Source organism: Balaenoptera physalus, assembly GCF_965194825.1.
Source record: "Balaenoptera physalus genome assembly, chromosome: 11".
In the NCBI taxonomy this organism is placed as follows: domain Eukaryota; kingdom Metazoa; phylum Chordata; class Mammalia; order Artiodactyla; family Balaenopteridae; genus Balaenoptera; species Balaenoptera physalus.
The window spans coordinates 32,571,958-32,597,604 of NC_138896.1; the positions used below are offsets into that span (position 1 = coordinate 32,571,958).

The 25,647-nt window shown below is 43.3% G+C and overlaps 2 protein-coding genes across 2 annotated transcripts in view; both read left to right on the forward strand.

Annotated features, from left to right (window-relative positions):
- The window catches only part of ZNF318 (zinc finger protein 318), a 28,845-nt gene extending 24,418 nt beyond the window's left edge, over nt 1-4,427 (forward strand). Inside the window, exon 10 of the mRNA XM_082414053.1 lies at nt 1-4,427. Within this exon, the coding sequence (XP_082270179.1) occupies nt 1-3,321 (3,321 nt within the window). The 3' untranslated portion in view covers nt 3,322-4,427.
- On the forward strand, nt 3,799-25,569 carry CRIP3 (cysteine rich protein 3). Its single transcript, XM_082414103.1, has 11 exons — nt 3,799-3,890; nt 8,609-8,752; nt 8,991-9,104; nt 14,731-22,880; nt 23,141-23,235; nt 23,650-23,707; nt 23,804-23,935; nt 24,726-24,797; nt 24,920-25,014; nt 25,113-25,170; nt 25,347-25,569. Exons 4-11 carry the CDS (start codon nt 22,838-22,840, stop codon nt 25,406-25,408), a joined length of 615 nt encoding a protein of 204 aa, XP_082270229.1. The 5' UTR covers nt 3,799-3,890; nt 8,609-8,752; nt 8,991-9,104; nt 14,731-22,837; the 3' UTR covers nt 25,409-25,569.
- The last annotated feature ends 78 nt before the right edge of the window (nt 25,570-25,647 follow it).

Genomic DNA, 25,647 nt, shown 5'->3' on the forward strand with positions numbered 1-25,647 from the left:
AAATATGTGGTTGAAAACCCATTGTATGAGGAGCGGCGGAATCTGGACCGCCAAGCTGGCTTGGCTGTGGTCCTAGAGACAGAACGGCGACGGCAGAGTGAGCTAAAGCGCAAACTCAGTGAGAAACCAAAGGAAGAGAAGAAAGAAAAAAAGGCAAAGATCATGAAGGAAGTAAAGGAGGATGACAGGGTGTCTGAGGAATTAGAGGACCAAGTTTCTGAAGGTGGGAACTCCCCTGAAAAGGCTGAAAATAAAAGGAAGGCTAGCATCAAACTCCAATTAAAAGAAGAAGTAAAGAAAGAACCACCAACATCTTCCTCTTTTGGGAAATTCAGCTGGAAGAAGCCAGAAAAAGAGGAGGAAAAAAGTTCAGTAGCCCCAAGTATTCCCAAAGAAGAGATTGTGGAAAATAGTAAGGACAAAGAGGATGGCAGAGCTGAAGCTGGGAAGGCAAAGCCCATCAAAATCAAGCTCTCTGGGAAAACTGTTGTTGCACATACTAGCCCTTGGATGCCTGTAGTGACAACTTCAACTCAGACTAAGATCCGACCCAACCTGCCTATCCCATCCACAGTCCTCCGCAAGTCAGGTTCAGCCACAGTAAGCAAGCCAGCTCCTCTTAACACCTTTCTATCCATCAAGTCCTCTGGAACCACTGCTAAGCCTCTGCCAGTGGTTAAAGAGTCTTCAGCTGATCTCCTCTTGCCTCCCGACATCATCTCTAAAGCATTTGGAGGGGAAGAGGTGATTCTAAAAGGGTCTCCAGAGGAAAAAATGGTGCTGGCTGAAAAGAATGAGCCATCACATATACCTGAACAAATGCTACCACCTCCACCACCGCCACCTCCACCACCACCTCCACCACCCCCAGTTATACCTCATCCAGCTGCTCCATCTCCTGCTCAAGCAAATGCTATTTTGGCTCCAGTAAAATCAAACCCAACTGTATCTCACACTGTCAGCCCTGGCTTCCTGGGTCCTAACATTTTGAACCCAGTATTACCGGTAGCCATCATGGCCTCAGCACAGCCAGCTGCCATTCCTTCTGATGAGACGGCTCCTGGGGTGAGTGAGAGTGACCGGGACCAGACCCTATTCTCTGTGTTAGTGCGTCCTCCACCTCCCCTCTCAAGTGTGTTCAGTGAACAAGCCAAAAAATTGGAAAAGCGAAATTCATGCTTAGCCACAGCCAATGCTAAGGATCTGTATGACATATTCTACAGTAGTGGTGGAAAAGGGGCCCCTGAGACTAAGCTGAGTGGTGGTCCATTGGCTAATGGGGAAAATAGAGCTGAAAGTTCAGACACCTCTTCCACTTCTACTTTGAACAGCAGTGCATCCCAAGAGGAGTTGCCTCCAGATAGAAATTTGGTCTCTGCTCCTTTAGTCAGCAGCCCTGAAAAGCCCATTTCAAAACCTCTGGTGTCCCTAGGGAAATGGTCGGTTGTAGAAAATGTAGACTCAAAACGCAGAGGTAGCAGCTATGGCTTCTTGCAGCCTCTGACAAGGTTGTGCCAAAACAGGCCTTATGAAACTATTACCCCAAAGACAGAGACTTTGGCCATGTGGACTTCTAGTTCCTTCCAGAGTGATGCTAATAGGGATGTATCTCCAGAGGGGAAAATTGAACTTGACCTGGGAGACCCTGGGCCACCAGGTGTCAAGCCAGCCCCTGAGCTGTCACATGTACACTGTCATACCATGGAATCTCAGAAGCTGTTAGAAACCCACCTTGTGGAATCTAGTAACCAGGATGAGGAAAGCCAGGAGCTCCACCAGTCTAAGGATTGTCGAAAAAGTGAAGTAGAGACAAGCACTGAACTAAAAGAAGGGGGAGCGAAGCTCTCTGAGAGGACAGTGGGAGAGGGAACAGATACCAATGTTGGGCCCAATAGTGTAGAGTATTCTGATTTGAACCATGGGAACAGATACGTGTGGGAAGGAGAAGTAGAACAGCCCAACATGCAAATGACTGACAAAAAGGCTAAACAGTCCAAGAAATTGATAACAGGAAGTAAAACTCAAAGTAAAGTAGTGACTGAATTGAATGCACAGGCGCTCTCTTCCACAAAGGCAAAAATAGACTCATTTCCGTCAGAAGCTAGGTCTTTACTCCAGAACCCACAAGATACACCTGTGAAAATTTCTGCCCCAGAATTGCTTCTTCAGTCCCCAGCCAGATCAGATATGTGTTTGAAAGATAGTGAACAGGAGCAAGGAGTTTCAACTGCTAGTGAGGAGTGGCTAGAAAATTCAGCTCCAGGATCAGCTTCTAGAGCCTCTAGGTACAGAAGCCTTAAACTGAAGAGAGAAAGATCAAAAGAGTTTCAGGGTAAAATGATCTATGAACTGACTGTTTGGGATGAGAACAAGAAGCCAGAGACCTGGGAGAGCCCAGAGAAACCAAAAGCAGAAGCCCTGGATCTTCGAGATGTCCATCCAGAACTAACAGTGACAATAGAAAGCAAGGCCTTAGAAAACTTTGAAGTTACAAACTTAAAAGTAGAAGAGCTTGCTGCCCTGGGGAACATGGGTGATATAGGTGTTGATTTCTGCAATACTCGGGTAGACCCAGGACATAGATCCGCAACTGCCCTGTCTCAGAAAGTACGTGAAGAAAATTCTGTGTCACCTATAGGAAGTAATCCCTCCACTCTCACTGACTTTGAACCAGTACCATCCTTTTCTGAGTTTCCATTAGATTCTCCCAAAACCCTGGTGCTTAACTTCGGAGCAGAGGGTGAACAAAACTCATCTAATCCGGGAATTGGGAGGATCACTCCTAACATTTTGAAAACTGGACTTTCTATAGAAAATGTTGGCCTTGGTTTGGGGAGCCTAGAGGGAACACACCAAGCCCTTGACCTGTTAGCAGGAGGAATGATGCCTGAGGAAATAGAAGAAACTTCTCAGTTAGAGAAACAAGATTCACTCAGATTGGAATCAGAAACGATTAATCCTTTAGGCCTTGGGCCATCTCCTTGCCTTCCAGACCTTGTTGACTTTGTCACGCGGACATCTGGAGTTCAAAAAGAGAAGATATGTTCTCCTCTCTCTGAGCCAAGTGACCCTCCTGAGTGTAGTTCCCTGGAGATGGGACCACTACAGTTAGATATACCGAATGCATATGTCACGGAGGTAGCAATTCCTCACGTAGATGAGTACAATGACAGCCCTTTGAATATGGTAAAATCTATGGCTTCAGGGTCCCATACAAGGGAGCAGGTAGTTGGAGGCAATACGGTCCCTCAGGAAATAGCTGCACAAGAAGCTGCAGTTGATGCCATCCAGGACCACACAGAATCCAGTGTTCACAACTGAGAATACAAATTCAGAGCTACTTGTGGATGAATCAAATTGGCTTCTATAAATCAGGTGCCCAGATGATCCAGGACTAGTTGGCTATCTCATCTGGAACCTACACCAAGAGATGCAGTCAGCATCTTAAGAGTAAATGTTCATGGAAGCTAAAAAATTTACCTCCTTTCCTTTTTTCCATTTTCCTTAAGATACCAGACAAATCAATCATTATTTCTATACATATCTGTAAAAAAGTATTTTCTGTTAATTATTATTTTTATTTTTTTTTGCCAATTTATTTTCTCCTACTTTGTCATTAAAATCAAATGTCTATCTGGCTCACCATATAGTGTGCTTTGATTGTATTTTGGCTTTGACTCTGCCATTTCTGGAATGTGGGGGAGGAGGGAGACAGCTGACTTCTCCAATTGCTGTGTTGTATTCCCACCCAATTTCTTGGGCAGCTGATGGATCTCTGGGAGAAACACAAGAAAACCTGCTGAAATGGAAAACTACTGCTGAAGGAAGGATTGTTCATCTCTTAGGCTTCCATTTGGATGGGCCTGCCTTAACATTGTTTGAAATGCAGCGTGAGTAGCTCTTTTGTTTACTGTTTACTTCCTTGTGGCATGTCAACCCCCACACTTCCCTCATTCTGTTGCCTTTGCTTGAGATGGTCCTGCTAATCCACATACCTGTTTGGAAATGGCCTCAGTAAACGTGGAAGAAAATCTAGCAGGCTCACTTTTGGAAGACAACAAATCGGTAAGGCTTATTCATGCCTCAGTGCCAGGAGCAGATAATGCTTTTTGGGTCAGTTTTATTTTTGAAATGGCCTTTGTTCACTGTATTGTGATCCACTGACACTTTGTGTGAAATTGTTTAGCAGCCATTTCTGTTCTAAAGAGGTAGAAGATCTGAAACTTGCTTTGGGATTGGACTCATTCTCTGTTCCACACTCATATGTATTCCTTCCTCTGCCTCTCTCTTTCCCAAGTTATTTACACCATAGTGTGATGTTTTGGGTTGTACATTTTGTTCAAAAGATTAAAGATTTATGAGTGGCTTGGACAAGTTTAACTTTATTTTTAATGTGTTAATTACTTGGAATAAATGCATTAATCTCATGTTTCTTTCTGGATTTTTGTTTTGAAACCACACACATTTGAACTCCACAGGGAAACTAGAACAATGCTGCTGCCCTATTGCCTGTCTCCCCCTCCCACCCTTCTTTCCCCAGTTGTTAGGGCTACTTTTGTTAGCTTATATAGTTGTGCCCCAGTGCTTGCTGGGTGGGTAGTGAGTAGGCACCAGTGGTCTGGTTTTGGCATCTTTCTGTTGTGAAGTTTTGTATATACCCTTATGTTGGCTCTCCCGACGCTCCTCTGGGAACTGAGCTCCCCAAGAATACTCATGTTCTCGCTGAGGGTGCTCTTGGGGATCAGGGAGCTTGGTCCTTACATTTCCTAATCTCTGCCCCAGTTTCCTCTTGATACCCCTGTTAGCAATTTATAACCTGGCTCAACAGAGGCTTCAGAGTCTTATTCTCCCACTCCTCAAAAATAATGCAAAGTTGCTGATCTTTTTTTCTAAGAATTCTTGTTTTCCTGTTTCCTTGTGTGCAGAGCTGCAGAATCCCTAGGTTGAGTTCGAGGAGGCTATTTTTCTTGACTAATTTAGAAGTTTAGAAGTTGTACTGGCCTCCCTTCTTCATCTTGCGGAACGGGCACAGATTTGGAATAGTTAGGTCCTTGGATGTTCCTCAGCCATTTGCCTTGCTGTGATTTTAGATGAGTTACTTTGCCTCACTGTGCCATAGGGATTTTTTTTTCTTTAATGTGGAGGATCATTATCTCCATCTCACACCAAATGTGTACAGGGTCGGGCCATCCTGAGCAGTCTTCTTAGGTCTGCTTTTTAGGCTGAAGCCTGAGTTCAATGCATCTTTCTGACCTGGAAACCATAAACAGACTCAGAAGGTGCCCTTTAGCAGAACGTAAACCCGGGTGAGCTTCAGAGATGTATTTGTTTCTCCAGAGAACTACTCCCTCTCCATTCTAGGAGCCTATGTACAGGAATTCAGAGAACATAAGAGTTTAAAATGCCAGTTATTACTCATTTTCAGGCCTGTTCACTTAATAAGTTCCACCTCCCTTTGGGGAGAGACAGGTGGGTTTAGGGTAAGCATGGAGAGGGGTTAATCCTATCCAGATCTCAGTCCTAAACTCACTCCGTCTCAGAAGGAGTCAGAATCTTAGTCTCTAGGTTAGGAGAGGGCCACTTGAGAAGGGTGGAGAAGGGAAAAGAGGCAAAATCTAGGAAGGGCAGAACTAATTCAAGTAACTGGGGCTGGAGTACTTAGAGCAACTCCTCTTGTACTCTCTTGATAACTCAAAGGTACCTACCAATCTTAGGCTTTTTCTAGAATAATGCCCACTTCTAAGAGTTGAAGCAACAGTGTTCTTCATATTTGCCTTGAACCAGCAGAGGGAGAGCTTTTAGGATTCTGTAGTTTGGGCGGGAAGTGTTGCTAGCTTCCTCTTTGATCAGTGGGATCAGGTTTTGGAGCCTATCTAGAGAAGCCATGTGAAAGGAAGGGCAGAACTCTAATCCAGTTGCCAGCGCCTAGAGGTAGGGCCTGTTTCTTTTTATTCAGTACTATCACAGTGCTGAATAAATTTTCGTCTTAGGAGACAAAGGCACATGCAAAGAGTGGGCCCTAATCTTCACATGTGGCCTATGGTGTCATATAACTATGGTTTAAATTTCTGCAAACATCAGAAGCAGTTTTTATTTGACTCCCTCAATTGTGAGAACAGGTGATCAGCAGTTAGTTTTAAATTTGGGCAAACACCAAGTTTTACCTAAGTTATGTAGGTAACCCCCTAAAACTTCCCCTTGGCTTTGTGAATGGAGGCCTCTTGCTTTATAAACCTCTTTCTTCACAGCTACCTTCAGGACACATAATACTCTTAGTGACCTTTCTGCTAAGTATACCCATTTTACACTATGCCACTTCATCTCTCTAAAACAAGTCAAGAAGTTAGCTAATGTTTTGGTAGTAAAGCATGCCAGAGCATATGTCCATTTATCAGACTGCCAGGTTAAGGGACTGAAAAAGAATGGGGAAGTGGGAATGGGGGGTTTGGATGTATGGGATACAGGAATCCAGTAGGGACATTAAGTGTGTTATAAAAAAAAAAAAAAGCTGGAGGTGGGATCATGGAGGAGACAGCCTATAAATTATGGAACTAAGTGAGGTGGGGGTTTTAGAAAATACATATTCCAAAGCCCTGGTTCTCACTTTCACAAAGCTTACCTACCAAGCCCAGGATGAGAACCTAAGCAAGGTCTTCATTCATTGACAATTCTGTGAGAACATGGACAAATGAAAATAGTTTGGGATTGTGAGCACATTTCTTCTTTTAGAGTTTAATTTTACAATAATGTCTGTAATTTTTAACCAAAAAACCCTTATACACTTTCAAAGGACCATGTGCATTTTCATTGTAGAACTTAATGTGGTTGTACTTTTACATTTATGTGTTTCTTTGATTAATATGTGCCTCCTTCCCACCCATCCCCCCCAACTAGATTATAAACTCTCGAAAGCAGGAAGTCTGTCTTTGCTTACTGTTTTTTCATCATTGTATTCACAGTGCACAGTTGCCTGGCACATTAAGAGTGCTCAATAAAAATTCATTAAAAGAATCAGTGTGGTAATAGTAGCTATTTTTTAAATTAACTGTGAATACTTAGCAATTTATAAGTGAGTAAAAGCTGTAAATTGATGATTGTGTTTGCTGGGTGCTTAATACTGCAGAAGACAACTGTCCTCTTGCTTCTGTCCTAGATCTTTGTATACAAGGCACTGTCTATAGCAGTGAGTGCATATCAAGGCTGCCCGTGGCCCCTTCATTTCAACAGCATTCTGGAATAGTGGTGCCAGGCCAGGAGGGGGACACATTGCCCCTGAAGCTCCTAGAAGAAAAACAGGATAGGAAGGGTAAGGGTACACTGACTTTAGAGTTAGCAATAAAAGGCTTTGGGGACTCTGATTTTCAGATGGCTCCCTTTCTCCTTCCAGCCAGATTTCACAGGCATGTTGAAGTAAATTAAACCCCAAATCCCTCTGATGTAGCTGAAGGAGTAATTCAACTTTTCATGGCCCAGCATCCTCGTCATGTCATCAAAACTGTAAATCAAGCCATCAGTTTTATTTCTGGAAGGAAACCAAAAAATTAACCAAAAAAAGTTGCCTTTGGAAGAGGCAGGAATGATGCTTTCACTCTTTATTTTTTATCTTTTTTGTTTGAATATTCAGACTATGAAAATGCATTTTATATAAAATACAAATATTTTATACACATAAAATATGTACACACACCTATAGGAAATTTTTATGTCAGTAGGGGTTGTCTGGTGATGTGGAATTACAGACCAGGTTTTTTTTCTCTTCTGTATACTTTTATGTATTAAAAAATAGTGGTTTTTTTTAAAGTTGTGTCTCTTCCCACTCAGTGCATCTCTGTCTCCATTCCTCACATCAGTTTTCCATTATTACAAATAGGTCTTGCTGCTTTTCCCTCAAGATTTCCTAAATTCCTCTACTCCCATCAAGGCTGGGTTACATACATTCAAGAATACCACTCATCTTCCTCTCCTCCTCTTCCCTTTCTCTAGCTCCTATCTCCGTGGAGCTGGTTATGCATTTCCATTCATGCTGTACAAGCACTTGGACATTATATAAATCAAGATACCTGTCTTCACAAAGCTTACTTTAATGCAGGTACACAAAAGATACCACAAAGTCTTTGTTGCATGCAGAAGGACAGAAGATAACTCGTATCTAGATGTATTGATTGAAAGCTTTACAGGCTTTTATTCCTTCCACTCATGGAGCATCAGGCAAGAAAAGTGTTTTGTAGAAAACAAGGGAAATGAGCATGTTTAAGAGAAGTGAAAGAGCCGAGTAAAAAAAGAGACAGAGGGACTTCCCTGGCGGTCCAGTGGTTAGGACTCCACGCTTCCACTTCAGGAGGCAGGGGTTCTATCCCTGGTTGGGGAACTAGGATCCTGCATGCCACACAGCGCGGCCAAAAAAATAGAGACAGAGTTACATTACAGTAGAGGAAGATAGCAAAAAAATTAAATCAGCCATATTCTGGTACTGTTTTCTTTCATCTTCTCTCCGATACTTTGCCCCTCCTAAAGTTCAATCCAGCCCTCCCATAGCTGGTATACCTACATAAGGATGATTATGATGACATTTACCGACTCTAACCCACCTATCTTCCTTTCTTTTCAGGAGCAATTGCAGAAGTCTTCATATTTCTAGAAGGAAGGACTGCAGAAGACATTTTTGCCCCAGGGAGGCAGGGATAGAAGCTACAGAAACGATGAGCGCCCTTGGGGCCAATGGGCAGTCACCTCTAGGGTCTGACTCCAGAAGGTGGGTATGGTTGCTGGGGCAGGAATGGGTTATGGAGAAGGCCCTGTTATTTTAGCTGCCAGGAAATGGTGAGTTGGGTGAGCAAATATGTTATTTATGTATGTCTATATCTTTGTACCGGTAGAGGAGGAACAAGATGAGGATAGGCATAGGTGTATATTTTAAACTTTCCACTACTCATCTCAAATTATCTCCTAACTTCCATCTCTCATTTTGTGCCACGATACTTACGTTAAAGCTGTGGAATTCAGATCTTCTCATCCCTCCTGGGCCCTGGGCCCAATGCTCCCAGCAAGTAGAACATCTCCTATCTCGGCTTTAGCCTTCCTTCCTGGTCCATACAAGAATCAAGGTAAAAATTGGGTATGTCCTTAGAGGAGTGGGATATAAATAGACAAAGGAGTCTCAAGGAAGGGGGGACAATCACAAAGGATGTGTTTGAAAAATCCTGGGATTTCAGACTTCAAGACAGCTGTCTTGAAGTTTCCATTCAGTCTTACTACCTCTTCTACACACAGTAGAACTTTTGGTACACAGAAACAGGCAAGCATTTCAAAATACCAAGGAAACACCTTACTCTCTGTTCATCTAAAAAGCCAGTAGGTGCTTCTTTTATGCCCTTTTGTGCTTTGGAACTGGGCTCAGGAACACAGTGAGGATGAGAACCTGACATTTAAGTCCTTTAAACTCTGAGATTTATTTAAATCTGAGCTGCCCCAACTCCAAATTTACCCTTAAAACTGTTAACCTAGTTTTATTTCTGATTTGTAAATGCTGGCACTTCTAGAGTCCTGGAGGTCTGCTTTACTGCCCAAATAAATCTGTGGTTTGGGTAACTTTTGGGACTACTCATAACACTATAAATATAAAGAACTGCATAATATACAACCAAAGCCATCAATAGAATAAGAAGGAAGAAGTAAGGGGTAAAAAGTATCTCAGGGCCTCTTTTTGCTGAGCTTATATCAGTTAATGACTACTCATTCCTCAGGCATGACCCTGTGGATGAAGCAATGGAAAGCAGCCTGGTGCCAGGGCTGACAACACTTTGTCACCACTACTTTCTCTCCCTTGCTCCAGTCCAAGATCTGTTTCTCATCAGCTACCACATTCCTCTGCTCAGGGACAATCAAGGGTGTTGGTCACAGCTTTTATTCCTAAATGTGACTCACCTACCTACCAGCCCCTGGTTTGCTGCTTACACCTCCCTTCTTCAGTAATGTCTGGAGTCCACCTTTGAGATGTGCTGATCTAGGGCATGGGCAGAGGGAAAGGAAACATTTTTTAGAATAATATTTTTCCCTTTGGACTTTTAAAAGTTGATATGCTAGAGTTCACATACATTACGAATGATTAAATATTTAAAATCTACTTTTTTATTGAAACATAAGTCATATAACATTAAATTTCACGTAAGATTCATCATTTTAAAGTGTGTACAAGAAGATTGTGTTGAAGATTGTGCAACAATCACTGTTATCTAATTCCAGACTATTTCCATCACCCCACTTAAAAAACACATACCAATTAGCAGACATTCCCAATTACCCCAAAGCCACCAGCAATCATGAGTCTGCTTTCTGTCTCTATGAATTTACCTATTCTGGACAATTCTGGAGTCATATAATATGTGGTCTTTTGTGTTTGGCTTCCTTCACTTAACATTTTTAAGATTCATCCATGTTGTACCATGTATCAGTACTTCATTGTTTATAGTTGAATAATATTCCACTGTATAGATATAAACACATTTTGTTTATCCATTGGTTGGTAAACATTTGGATTATTTCCACTTTTTTGCTATTATGCTGCTGTGAACATTTGTGTACAAGTATTTGTGTGGACATACTTTTCAATTCTCTTGGGTATGTACTGGGTCATGACAACTCTAACTTTTTAAAAAATATAATTTTGTATTAAAGTATAAGGTACATATAACAAAACAAAAGCACACACAAGTGTTAAGCTCAATACTTTTCACAAAGTGAACAGTTTGTGTAACACTTCGGGTAACCAACACCCAAATCAAAAAATGGAATGTGACCAACACCCCTGAAGCCCCTCTCCTGTTCTCTTGCAGTCACTACTTTCCTGAAATATAACTGCTATCTCAGGTGCTTTTTGTTTTTGTTTTATGGAACTGAAATTCACATAACATAAAGTTAGCCACTTTAAAGTGAACAATTCAGTGGCATTTAGTACATTCACAGTGTTGTGCCACTGGAACCTTTGTCTAGTTCTAAAACATTTTCACCACCACAAAATAAAACCCTGTGTCCCTTATGCAATTAGTTCCCATTCCTACCTCCCCACAGGCCCTGGCAATCACCAGTCTTCCTTCTGTCTCTATGGATTTACACATTCTGGATATTTCATATAAATGGAGTCATACAATCAGTGACCTTTTCTATCTGTCTTCTTTCACTTAGAAGAACGTTTCTGAGGTTCATCCATGCTATAGCAAGTATAGGTATTCCATTACTTTTTATGGCTAAATAATGTTCCATTGTCTGTGTATACCACAATTTATTTATCCATTAATTCATTGATAGACATTTGGGTTGTTTCCACCTTTTGGCTATTGTGCATAGTATGCTATGAACATTCATGCATAAGTATTTGTTTGAGTACTTGTTTTCAGTTCTTTTCAGTATATACCTAGAAGTGGAATTTCTGGGTCATATGGTTATTCTATGTTTAACATTTTGAGGAACCACCACCAAACTGTTTTCCACAGCACCAGAATCATTTTACATCCCTTCCAGTAAAATGTATGATGGTTCCAGTTTCTCCATATTCATAACACTTAATTTCCTTTTTCATATATTATAACCATCCCAATATTTCATTGTGGTTTTGATTTACATTTTTCTGATGACTAATGATATTGAGCATCTCTTCATATGCTTTTTGGCCATTTTATATCTTTTTTGGAAAAATGTCTAGTGAAGTCCTTTTCCATTTTTTTTTTTTTAAATGTCCTTATTGAAGTATAATTGCCTTACAATGGTGTGTTAGCTTCTGCTTTATAACAAAGTGAATCAGTTATACATATACAATATGTTCCCATATCTCTTCCCTCTTGCATCTCCCTCCCTCCCACCCTCCCCATCCCACCCCTCTAGGTGGTCACAAAGCACCGAGCTGATCTCCCTGTGCTATGCGGCTGCTTCCCACTAGCTATCTGTTTTACATTTGGTAGTGTATATATGTCCATGACACTCTCTCACCCTGTCACATCTCACCCCACCCCCTCCCCATATCCTCAAGTCCATTCTCTGGTAGGTCTGTACAGAGTGAAGTAAGTCAGAAAGAGAAAAACAAATACAGTATGCTAACACATATATACGGAATCTAAGGAAAAAAAAAAAAAGGCCATGAAGAACCTAGTGGCAAGTCGGGAATAAAGACACAGACCTTTTCCATTTTTTAGTTGGGTTGTTTGCCTTTTTGTTGTAGAATTGTAAGAATTCTTTATATATTCTGGATACTAGATCTTTACCAGATATTTTCAAATATTTTCTCCCATTCTGTAGGTTGTCTTTTCACTTGCTTTTGTTGGCTCCTTTTTTTTCTAGTTCCTCAAGGTGTAAAAGTTAGGTTGATGATTTGAGATCTTCTTTTTAAAAATGTTTACAGCTATAGTTTCCCTCTGAGCACTGTTTTCACTGCACCCCATACATTTTGATATGTTGTGTTTTTATTTTCACGCATCTCAAAGTATCTTATAATTTCTCTTTTGAATCTTTCTTTGACCCATTGGTTCTTTAAGAGTGTGTTGTTTAATTTCCACATTTTGTGAATTTTCCAGTTTTCCTCCTGTTATTGATTTTTAGCTTTATTCCATTGTGGTTGGAGACGATTCTTTGTGTGATTTTAATCTTTTTAAATGTATTGAGACTTGCTTGTGGCCTAACATATGATCTGTCCTGGAGAATGTTTTATGTGAGCTTAAGAAGATTGTGTATTCTGCTGTTTTGGGGTAAAGTATTCTGTATGTCTGTTAGATCTAGTTAATTTAGAATTGTTCAAGTCGTGTATTTCCTTAGTGAACTTCTGTCTAGATGTTCTATTCATTATTGGAGTACTGGAATCTCCAACTGTTATCGTAGAACTGTCTATTTCCCCTTCAATTATGTCAATATTTGATTTAAAATATTTGTCTAATAAGTCCAGTGTCTGGGCTTCCTTGGTGATGGTTTCTATAAACTTTTTTCCTGTGAATGAACCATACTTTATTCTTTTTATACCTTGTGAGTTTTTGGTTAAAACTGGACATTTTGAATATTATGATGTGTCAATCTGGGAGTCAGATCCCCCTCCCAAGTTTTGCTGTTGTTGATTATTGAAGTCTGTAGTCATCATTTGTTTACTGACTTTTCCAAGCTATTTTTGCGAAGACTGTATGCTTGTGTTTGGTCCTTAAATCTCTGTTCCAGTATCTCAGCAGTCAGTGACCTGACAGAGATTTCCTTAAATGCCTGGAGTGAAAAAATGAACAAAAACAAACAGACAAAAAACCCACTTCTCTTGGTCTTTGCAGACACTGACCTGGGGCACCACTTCAATGCTAAGCCAGTCTGCCTAAAACTCTGCCTTAGCCTTCACCTCCTGGCTGCATGGAACCCAAAGTTCAGCCAAAGGTGCAAGCCTAGGGTCCTCTCAGGTCTTTTCCGAACTCTCATCTGTCTCTGGGCATATACTTTACATGCTGGATTTCCCCATACACATGGTAGCCCTTCAGAGTTCTTATTTCCCCATGTATCTTCCTCCTCAGACTCCTCCTTTCCAGACTTTTAGATCCGTCTGCTGCTTGTTCCATTCGTTGTTTCTTTATCTATGCAGCCACTGGTAGTATATGTCTTTAAATGCTTTCAATGGATGCTTTGAAAGCTGCTCCAGCTTGAGGGGGGCAAAACAAGGTCAGCCTCAGCACAGATTCCTTGGGGAACCACTAGACAGGGCAAGATTCACAGCTACAATCTTTTGAGAACAAGGTGCATATTATCTTCCCCTGGCACCCGCAAGCCACACCAGGAATATGGGCTGCTGTCCCAATGGCCACCTCCAAGCTGCAGAATGGGGGATGTTAGATGGGTAAGCAAAAATGCTACAATGCTCTGTTACTGAAATTTTGCAGCTGCTTTTTTCATTAAGCACACCACTGGTTGGACTCCATTGTAAGTTTTTTATTAGATTCCAGAGTTCTGAAAAAGTTGATTCTGTCAGTTTTTGCCAGCTTAATGATAGCTTCAGTGGAGGAACTGATTCTTGGAGATCTCTGCTGTGCCATTTCTGTGACATTACAATATGTTACTTTTTGAGGAACTGTCAAACAAACTGTTTTCCACAGCAGCTGTACCACTTTATATTCCTACCAGAAATGTGAGGGTTTCATTTTTTCCACATCTTTCCAACACTTGTTATTTTCTGTTTTTCTTTTTTAATTATAGCCATCCTAGTGGGTATGAAGTGGTATCTCCTTATGGTTTTTTTTTTTTTTTTTTAAAGATTTATTTATTGATTGATTGATTACTATGTTGGGTCTTCGTTTCTGTGCTAGGGCTTCCTGTAGTTGCGGCAAGTGGGGGCCACTCTTCATCGCGATGCGCAGGCCTCTCATTATCGCGGCCTCTCTTGTTGCGGAGCACAGGCTCCAGACGCGCAGGCTCAGTAGTTGTGGCTCACGGGCCTACTTGCTCCGTGGCATGTGGGATTTTCCCAGACCAGGGCGCGAACCCGTGTCCCCTGCATTAGCAGGCAGATTCCCAACCACTGCGCCACCAGGGAAGCCCACTCCTTATGGTTTTGATTTGCATTTCTTTAATGACTAATGATGTCAAGCATCTCTTCATGTGCTTATTGGCCATTTGTATATCTTCTTTGGAGAACTGTCCAAATCCTTTGCCCATTTTTGATTGGATTACTTGTCTAAGATCCATTTCTTACATATTATTTTCTAGTCTTTTTCTTACAAGGTTATCCTGAAAATCATGCATTAAGAAAATGTGTGTATAAAACTATCTACAGGGCTTCCCTGGTGGTGCAGTGGTTGAGAATCTGCCTGCCAATGCAGGGGACACGGGTTCGAGCCCTGGGCTGGGAAGATCTCACATGCCACGGAGCAGCCGGGCCCGCGAGCCACAATTACTGAGCCGGCGCGTCTGGAGCCTGTGCTCCACAACAAGAGAGGCCGCGATAGTGAGAGGCCCGCGCACCGCGATGAAGAGTGGTCCCCACTTGCCGCAACCAGAGAAAGCCCTCGCACAGAAACGAAGACCCAACACAACCATAAATAAATAAATAAGTAAAAATTTTTAAAAAAAACTTGCTTTAAAAAAAAAAAACTACAGTTTCAGAACTTTACACAACACGATGTAATTCTTAAACACAAGAAGAAGCACTTCTCTCTGTATAAAGGTACATATTGTATTAATTAGGATTCTTTAGGTTGTAACAGAAACTAAACTCAAACAAGCTTAAGAAAAAAAATGAATAGGTGGTAATTTGTGGTTTGGTAATTGGGAAACCGAGTCAGAATTAGATCCAGGAGGTCAGAGATGTCATCAGGACTCTTTGTTCCCCATTTCCTCAGCTCTGCTTAACTTCTTATTTTCTCTCCACTCAGGTGCAAGTTAGGCCCTGCAGTCTCAAGCTGCCATGGTTCTTATAGGCCTCTGTCTAGAAAATGAGGTGTATCTTTCCTTATAGCACCAAAAAAATCTCAGGGAGGATGTTGATTAGTGTGACTTGGGCCACATTTCTATCTCTGAACAATTACTGTGGCCAGGTGGATGAAGTGTCCAGACCAGGCCCTGGTCATAAGCTCACCCTGGGAAGACAGGGTCTACCCTAATGAGGAATCTAGACTAAGTTGAATTAATGTGCAGTGGGGGAAGATGAAGTTCTCCAAAGGAAATGCTTCTAAGTAGAAAATAAAATGTCCCCTATAGAGCTGCGAAGATTCAGTGCCTTCTTTGTTTGTAGCCTTCCCTCTTTGTGGCTTTTTTTTTTTTTTTTTAGACACCAATTGTACTTGAACATTTGTTATTTTATTTATTTTATTTTTTAAATTTATTTATTTTTGGCTGTGTTGGGTCTTCGTTTCTGTGCGAGGGCTTTCTCTGGTTGCGGCAAGCGGGGGCCACTCTTCATCGCGGTGCACGGGCCTCTCACTATCGCGGCCTCTCTTGTTGCGGAGTACAGGCTCCAGACGCGCAGGCTCAGTAGTTGTGGCTCGCGGGCCCGGCTGCTCCGCGGCATGTGGGATCTTCCCAGCCCAGGGCTCGAACCCGTGTCGCCTGCATTAGCAGGCAGATTCTCAACCACTGCGCCACCAGGGAAGCCCTGTGGCTTTTTATCAAAAGATGGTGCTCAGGTTCTTATCCCCACTAAGATACTAGTAATTGCTGCCCTTTTTTTGGTGGTGAGGGTATGGGGTAGTAAGAGATTAGAAATGAAGATCTTACAGTTCTACCTGTTCCAAAAGCTCAGGAGAAGAAGAGAAAAAGCCCAATCATTTTGGAGTTGGGAAGAGGCTAGAACATGGCTCCTGATTCTGTGACCTTGAGCTTCATAGAGGAACTGAAAGACTCCTCTATAAAAAGGTAAGCATTTGCATTTGTCTGAATTCATAAGATTAAACTGTTTTAGTCTTATTACATAGTCTCGTGACATGGAAGGACTATTCTTGTATATTGTAAAAAAAAATACCCCTCAGACCTTAGTAAGAAGATGAGGAAGTTGCTGGTAGTTTCCACCAAGGAGCACTGTCACCATCTATCAGATTTATAACTAAGCTGCCCACCAAGTTTCACTCTTATTCTTCTCTAAGTTTCCAGAATATGGATACATTTTTCATGCTGCAAATTATTTGGAGGTCATTTTCTAAAATATACTTTCAGATGAAATACACATTCCCAAGTGATACTTGAGAGGCCAAATCCATCTTTGCATGGAAAATCATCATTTAAAGCTGTTGTTGATTTCTTCACAAGCATAGGTTGAAGGCAGACATGGTGAAGGGTCAAGAAGTCCTTTCCAGCAGTCTTGATTCTGAATTAGTCCAGCTGATGCCACTGAATCACAAAATGTAGCTCACTCAGTAGCCCAAGCAGCTAACCACAAGTAGCTAATACAGAGTGCTCTCAACAGGTTCATATGATGGCAAGTTGATGCTGGGAAACAAGGGAAAAATCGGACAGACTCTTGCAAGAGCCATAAATAATGTGTGATTATACAGCAGCAATTATCTACAGCTGGGAGGATTAGTGTATTTTAAGAAAGCATTTCAGTCTGTTTTTGTTTTCTGTGTATGTTTCTATTTTTATTTTTTGTTTTTATTTTTTGTTCATAAACTATAGAAAGTAAAACTTTCTAGTTGTAGGGGATATTCAAAACATGGAGTGAGAAAGCACAAGGGTTATGGGTAATAAAGGTTGAGAAACACAACGATAAAGAGGTAAGACTGATTTTTCATTAACATACAGAACTGAGTGAAACCTTTTAAAAGAGTCATCCGTAGATACAAATTTTGGTAATGCCTAAAAGTGACAAGCATATGGCCATGTACTTGAACAAGTCTACAAAGGTATAAAATGAGTGGAATTTATAGTTATAATCAAAACTCACTGCATTGCCAACCTGACACATGATAGCAGCCATATTTGTAAGGTGCTTTACAGTTTACACAACACTTTTCCCTCATTCTCTCTTTTGCCATATATTTAATGATAGGCATAATTGTGCTACATGCTAATTAGGCTTAATTAGTAAGTTCTTGTGAATGACTGTAATTAGTGGGACTGATTTGCTGCCAAAGCAAATTTTCAGTTCTTTTTACTGTATTAGTCTCCTAGTATTTATAATCAGGATCAGTTTAAATCGTATTCCATTTTACATCATACATGCTGATCCTCATGTATATTAAGAAACAAACTCCTGAGTCTACTCCTAGACAAATGAGCTCCCCTTGCTCCAGGGCTTTTGTTATAACCAAACTCTCAACCCCTACCAGTCCACTCGTAATCGCACATCTCTCCCACTGGTCCTCATCTACTCACACTTGAGGGAGACTTGTGTGCAACATTTAACATTCATTCACCAACAAATTTTTATTGAGCATCATGTGCTAGAGATTGAGCAAGGCATTGGAAGCATATGCAGTGGTTGGCAGAACAGTCCTGGTCCCTGCCCTCATAGGGCTCACAGAGTAATGAGGTAGACAAAGCCTAGAATGTGGCGGGGGAGGTGGGTGGGAAGTTGGCAGACCTATTTTACCCTCCCACTAAGCTACAAACTCAGCTTTTATCATGGGGTCTCCATTTGACTTTTTCCCTCATTTGGTTCAGCACTCAGGCAGGGAAAACACAGCTGTCATAGATTGTACCCCCTTTACCCCCAGCACAAGATGCTATAGGAGGGAGTGCCTGGTGCCGATAGCCTGGTATTGAATAGGTGATGGGGGGGAGCAGAATTAGTGAGGTGAAGATATTGGAGAAGCAAGTTCCCAGAAAAAAGATAGCATTTGCAAAAGCCCCGAGGCAGGAAAGAACTTGGCAGATTTAAGAAGGTCATTTACTGTAATTACAGAGGTTGAGGCAACAGGCGAAATGGCTTAGAAGACTGGAAAGGTGGAGGGTCCTAGAGCCAAGTTAAAAACTTTATCTTGAGAGTACCGAGAAGCCATGGAAAAGTTTTAATGACATTTCCCTGCCTCTTGTATCTCAACCCATTATTTACCTGGATAGGCCTTCTTATCAGTTAGGTACAGAGATGCTGTACAGACAAGAGTAGTATCCTTTCAGACTGAAACACATGGGTAGCTTAGCAGAAACCATGCTTAGGAGCATCAAGTAGAAAAAGTATGAGTTCAAGAGTCACAACGCATGAGGGTCTGTATGGTGTTGAACCATTTCTTAACCTCTCCAAGCCACTTTCCTTTTCTGTACAGTTGGTAATGTAATGTTTAAATCCCTCATCAGGTTTTGTAGGATCAGAAATAATAAGTATAACGCCTACGACTGGCATTCCATAGGTGGTAGCTGTCACTATTTTAGCAATGCTCTCTTGCTAACACAGATTTCAAACTCTCTTGGGGAGTGGAATCACAAAATAACACATCGTCAAATTGTGAAGAAACCTTAAAGATCTGTCTGCATATGATGCTTGCATTCCTTCTGCAACAATGACAGTTAGTTGGTTTGTTCTCCAGCATTACTTATAACATCCAGAGACAGGAAGCTCACTACTTTCTGAAGCAGTCACTGCATATTTGGCTCTATTAGAAGGTTCTTTTTGTGGACTGAATCCAAATCTGCTTCCCTATGACTTCTATCCAGGGGTCTCGGTAGTACCCCTAATGCCTCTTCCATGTGACAGTCCTCCAGGTGTTTAAGGTCATTATCTCCCACTACCACTCACCTAGAGTTGAAAAGCTTGTTTCTTCAGCCTAACAACAACAATAAAAGGGTCAATTCATCAAGAAAATACAACAATCTAAAACGTGTACCTGACAATAAAAACATGAAGAGTGTTAGTGGAAGATTTTAATAATAGTAGTAGTAGTAGTAACTATCATTTACTGAGCACCCCCACTATACTTGATACTATAGATACACAGATAAGTAAGTCTCAATCAATCCTGTCAACTGAAGAAAGTTAGAAAAGTAAATAAGTGTAACACAACATTACAGATACTGTGACAGAGGTCTGTGCAGGAAAAAAGTGGGGCGGGGCACCAAGGGAATAGTTATCTTTATGAAAGAGGGGTCTGCCTCTTATAAGAGATAATATAAACTACACCCTCTCAACTGAGTAGGCAATACTTACAACTCAACTGGACTTATCCATTTGTGGTATTTGTTAAAACATCATTTTAGAGGTTTTAGTCACACAAAGTATTCAAACAGCCACTGTTAGTGACTGCAAACGCATTCCTACAAGAGATGTTAATTCTCCCTGTTAACATTCTTTACGAAGACTCTTGGGTTAGAGTCAGAATAATGGAAGCCAGGCAAGGAAGAAGAGTGGAATACTGTGATTTGTTGTACATATAAATGGATGGCAAATATTTGAAAAGGAGGGGCCTCAACTAGTCTTTCATAAGCACTGAAATAGAAAAGATGAGGCATACTGTGTTTGTTGTGGCCATGCAATATCGGAAGGCCACAGAAGATGGAGAGGAGTAAAGCACTTCAGTGCTTGTTTCTTTATATGGGGCCCTGTGCTGGATGCCAGGGTAAAGATGACCCAACTAGGAGGCTGAGGCATGGGCACAAGGCGCTCGAATGCAGAAAGAGGTGGGGAACCTTAGAAAAGGATTATTTGATGTGGCCTGGAAATTCTGAGGCTAGATCCTTGGACAGATGACGTTTGCCTTCCTAAAGGAGGCAGCATGTCCAAGAATAAATACAACAGTGAAGTCCTCCCAACCTCCTAATGTGGACCTTCTTCATGTGAGCCTTAGAGAGCAAAAGGCAGTGAAACTTGAGCTGCCTTCTTGAAGAAGAAACACATGAGAGGCAGAAACACGAGAGTAAAATATCAGTGGAGACTAAAACTAGTACTTTTCAAGTTTGTTAAAGAAGAATCCCTTCCAGAAACAATTAAAAACTAAGGATCTTGAAATGTTCCCCAAAACAAGAAACAAATAATGAGAAAGTGTAGAAAAGTTCATTTCACAATGTGCAAGCCTTCCACCTTCAGAAGTCATCAAGGAGGATAAAGCAAGTGTTGTTAGAAGCAAAAAGCACTCATGGAGACAAGTGAGGAAACAGGAGTGTTAAGCAGAAGTTCAGAGACACCAGTCCCATCCCTATTGCCCATCTGAGGGGATTGAAGTCCAGAGAGGGTCTCCAACTCCTAAGACACAAATAGGACTCCTTTCACCTAGCAGGGCACAGCGCTGCAACCCAATGATGGGTTTAGTACACACGCCCCATTCAGTCATTTCTGAACTGACTTGACAAAACACAGGAACTTATTCCCGGAAAACTCTTCATTTCACCATGATACTTCATCGAGGGATTGTCTCCTCTGCTGGGGCCCTGGCACAAGGTAATCAGGCCTCTCTTCTGCCCCTCATTTGCTGAGCTACCTTTTTTTGTTGTCATTTTTTTATTTTGGGGGGTGGGGGGGACACACCTCACAGCATGAGGAACTTCCCTGACCAGGGATCAAACTGATGGCCCCTGCATTGGAAGTGCGGAGTCTTAACCACTGGACCACCAGGGAAGTCCACTGAGCTACCTTTTTTAAAAAAAAGTAGTTCCCTTCAGGCATAATTATTAAGACATTATCCACATACCATAAATTTCACCCTTTTAAAGTGTACAAATCTATGATTTTTAGTATATTCACAAGGTTGTGCAAATATCACCACTAATGCCAGATCATTTTTATTTCTCCTGTAAGGAGACTTGGTTCTCATTAGTAGATACTCCCAATTGTCCCTCCCCTAAACCGGTAGCAACCACTAATCTACTTTCTGTCATTACGGATTTCCCTTTTTTGGACATTTCATATAAATGGAATCATACAATATGTGGTGTTAGGTGTCCGGCTTCTTTCACTTAATGTAATGTTTTTATGGTCCATTCATGTTGTAGCATGCATCAGTACTTCATTCCTTTTTATGGCCAAATAATATGTTATCATAGATAGACCGCATTTTGTTTATCCATTCATCAGTTGATGGGCTTTGGGTTTTTCCATCTTTTGGCTGTTGTGAATAGCAATACTATGAACATTCATGTTCAAGTTTTTGTGTGGACATATGCTCTTTGTGTGTGTGTGGGCAGTTGCACCCAGGAGTGCAACTGCTTGGTCATATGGTAACTCTAAGTTTTAACTTTTTGAGGAATTGCCAGACTATTTTTCGAAGGGCTACACATTTTACATTCCCATCAGCATTGTATGAGGGATCCAATTTTGCCACATCCTCACTAACACTCATCTTTTTTTATTATAGCCATTCTAGTAGGTGTATAATATTACCTCATTGTGTTACTGATTTTCATTTCCCTAATGACGAATGATGCTGAGCATCTTTTCATGTGTTTGTTGACCTTTGTATATCTTCTTTGGAAAAATCTCTATTCAAATTCTTTTCCCATTTTTTAATTGGGTTGTCTTTTTATTGCTGAGTTGTAAAAATCCTTTATATATTCTGATTACTAGACCCTTATCAGATACATGTTTGCAAATACTTTTTTTCATTCTATGGGTTTATGTTTCTTGAAGTGTCCTTTGAAGCATTGCTGAGCTACTTTTAACAAATATTAAAACATCTTAAACCAAATTAGGAATATGTAATTGGTGTCTGAATTATACTTTTAAATTTAATAAGCATTATAATTTTATGAGCAAACCATAGTATGCAGACCCCGTTTTGGGGCTTCCAAATTGAACCTTGGGTTCACTATGGGATCCATCATAAAGATAGTTACCGCTTTTATAGCATTTAGGTGCCACGTGCTGTTTGGGCACTTTGCAAGTATTAACTTATCTAATTCTCACCACAGTCCTATGAGGGAGAAACTTATTACTTTACTCATTGTAAAGATAAGAAAACGGAGGCAGAGGGAGGTTAAGTAATTTGCCTGAAGCCAAAGAATGAGTAAGTAACCGAGATGGGCTCCAGATTCCGTTGCTCTTAACCATCTGCCACGGAGAAGGCGGAATGAAACCATTTCAAAGAATGCCTAACTCCTTGCTTTGGGGAAATAATAGTGTTTTCATGGCATCTACACTCTGAACAGTTTTCCTCTCTGTACCAAGCCAGGAACTAGTGCCAGCCACCCTTCCAGGCGTCTTCATTACTCCCTCCCCTCCCAGTCTAGCTTCAGGATCTTCCCTCCTGTCCACGGGTCCGAGACTTCAGTGTTTGGAAGTAACAGCAAAGTTGCCTGCGTTCCCCAGGTGGAGTGGTTCTAAATTTCCGGCGGCCAGTGGGAACCGAGCAGCAGCGGATTCAGCCCAAAGAGGCTCAAGGCTGAGCCATGGGAGGGGCCAGCGAAGGGGGCGGGAACTGAACTCCAGCAGACTTGACTACAGTATGCGGCGCCGGCTGCTCAGAGCGGAGCCATGAGCTGGACCTGCCCGCGTTGCCAGCAACCCGTTTTCTTTGGTGAGGCCTGGGAGGAGGAAGGGGAGAAGACGGGGCGAGTGAGAGCCTTTGGGCTCCATGAGGACGCAAGGAGCTGGCGACGGTGTGGTCCCAGCCCCCTTTTCCACCTGTGGGGCGCACAGCACTTGGGCGGGATGGAACTGGCCTCCTGGAGACACTCCCCATCGTCTCTAGGAATCACGGTGTGGGGGGAACAGGGGGGAAAGGAGGGCGCCTTGTGCTTGGCCTGGCTCTGCCTGGTTGCACCTTGTCCCCCACAGCAGAGAAGGTGAGCTCCCTGGGCAAGAACTGGCACCCATTCTGTCTGAAATGTGAGCGCTGCCACAGCGTCCTGTCCCCAGGAGGGCATGCAGAGGTGAGGCCGGGCTAGGGTGCACAGCCTTGTGTCTGTCACTGTCGCCGAGACATCAGCCCCTGGTTTCAGCCCCATCGGCCCACCAAAGGCAACCTCAGCAGCCAACTCCCAAGATCACCTACCCAATAGGCACCACACCAGCCAGCATGTGGGGAGCCTGAATTGTGCTGGTGGATCCCACGCCTTTCGTCAGGTGGGGGAGGGAAGCAGCACTGCTTCCTGACCTGCTCTTTCCCTGTCTCCCTGACCACAATGGCAGTTCTGGCATGCCAGCCCACCCCTCACTGCTCCCAGCCCCGGCAGCCCAGGCCAGTAGACAGACACACCTGGCAGCCTGTCCTGGGGAAAAGCCTGTGGGGCACAGGAGAGCCCCCTTGGGCCCTAAGCAGTCCTCTTCCCTCTGCTTGTGCCTAGCACAACGGAAGGCCGTATTGCCACAAGCCATGCTATGGGGCTCTCTTTGGACCCAGGGGTAAGTACCAGCCTGGAAGGGGCCAGGGGACAGCAGAACCCTCCGTGTGGCTGGGAGCTGGAGGCTCAAGCCTGACCTCCCCTCTTCTCTCTGCAGGGGTGAACATTGGTGGTGTGGGCTCCTACCTCTACAAATCCCCCACCCCCACCCCTGCCAGTGCTACTCCCCTTAGCCCCAGCAGGTTCAGCCCCCCCAGGCCCAGGACTGGCCTCCCCCAGGGCAAGAAAAGTAAGTGAGATTGAGCCCCAGCTACTCCTCCTCCTGACCCTTCCCCAGGATGGAACAGGGGATGGGGACCAGGTGGCAGTATCCCACCTAGTCCTTTGCTTCACATTCCTACAACTTTGTTCATGGCAAAGGCTTCTCTTCTCCGTGGCCCCTTTTTTGATGTTTCCTTATGTCAGCTGCTGAGTAAGAGGTAAATCGGGCAGGTGGCATTATCACCTCCATTTTACGGGTGAGAAAACTGAGGTCTGTAGAGGGCAAATGACCTTGTGCAGTCACACAGCTAATCAGAGGCAAAGCTGGCCTGGAACTCAGGCCCCTCCCAGGCCAGGGCCATGGAAGGAATGACCTAGAGTAAGGGGTCATTGAGATGGGCCAGCCCCTTACATTCTTCCACTTCTCCCCTCTCCCTGTTCCTTCCTCCATCCCCTGGAGTGGGCAGTGACATTGTGCTCCCCAACACCTGACACCCCTGCCCTGGCCAGCTCCTATATCAGCTCAGGTTTCCTGAGGATTGAGTTGCTGACAGGGTTGGGCTGGTGGGCACCTGAGCCCCTGGGAGGATGAGAAGGAAGCAGGTGGTCCCTCCTGCAGGTAGGGATGGGGCAGGAAGTGGAGTCAGAGGGGACTCAGCTCTCTGCCTGAGGAAGGCAGGCTCATGTCCATGTGGGTGGGAGGCTCTGGGATGCATGGCTTTTGGAAGAGGACAGTGCCATATGCAGGGCAGGGCTGATGGGCCCTGTTTAGGCCTGGCCTCCACCTCAGCCCTAGCGGGGGCCTCTTCCCCTTAAAGGCCCTCCCCACATGAAGACGTTCACTGGGGAGACCTCGCTGTGCCCAGGCTGTAAGGAACCCGTCTATTTCGGTAAGTGACAACAGAAAGCTAGGAGAGGGGGGTGCAGGATGCGCATCAAAGGGTAGGGAGGTGGTACAAGGCAAGTCGGTCTCCCTGCCCTGCCCCTTGAACTACCATCTCTCCCCCACCAGCTGAGAAGGTGATGTCTTTGGGCAGAAATTGGCACCGACCCTGTCTGAGGTGCCAGCGGTGCCGGAAGACCCTGACTGCTGGGAGTCACGCTGAGGTGAGCAGGGCAGGGGTGGGTGATTATGCTGGGAGGAGGGAGGCTGGAGATGGGAAAAGAGCCAAGTTGAGACGTCTCTCTTTCTCTCTGTGTCCCAGCATGACGGCGTCCCCTACTGCCACATCCCCTGCTATGGCTACCTGTTTGGCCCCAAAGGTGGGCAGCCCCACCCCAGACAATGGGCCTAAAGTATGGCATGTGGGTCTGTGGGGATGTGTGGACAACTTCCCCTGTGGTCAAACACACCCCAGACCCCTCCCAATTCCCTCCAGCCTTCAGCCCAGCACCCTCCCCAGCCCCAAGGCCCTTGGTGATGGGACTCTCTCCCTCAGGTGTGAACATTGGTGATGTGGGCTGCTACATCTATGACCCCGTGGAGATAAAATCCAAATGAGATGCTCATAGCAGAGGTCACCCTAACTCAGGCCTCCCATCATCCTCTCCATGGTCCAATGGAAGCTACAGAATTCTCTAGTCCCATGAGGGTAGGAGAAGGTGGGATTCTGGCGGCCTGGGCCTAGGCTCCGTGGTAGACCAGAGTCTAGACTTTCTCTGCCAACTCCTCCCTTTCCCATTCCTATCTGGTCAGGGAACATAGGCCACCCCATTTGAAGGTTAGTGTCTTGGTCTTCC

Excerpts from the sequence above, each read along its gene's own strand:
- CRIP3 (XM_082414103.1), top strand. The coding sequence starts at position 22,838 with ATGAGCTGGACCTGCCCGCGTTGCCAGCAACCCGTTTTCTTTG. Across the intron at positions 22,881-23,140 it reads CCAGCAACCCGTTTTCTTTG|CAGAGAAGGTGAGCTCCCTG; the intron begins GTGAGGCCTGGG and ends TGTCCCCCACAG. Across the intron at positions 23,236-23,649 it reads CCCCAGGAGGGCATGCAGAG|CACAACGGAAGGCCGTATTG; the intron begins GTGAGGCCGGGC and ends GCTTGTGCCTAG.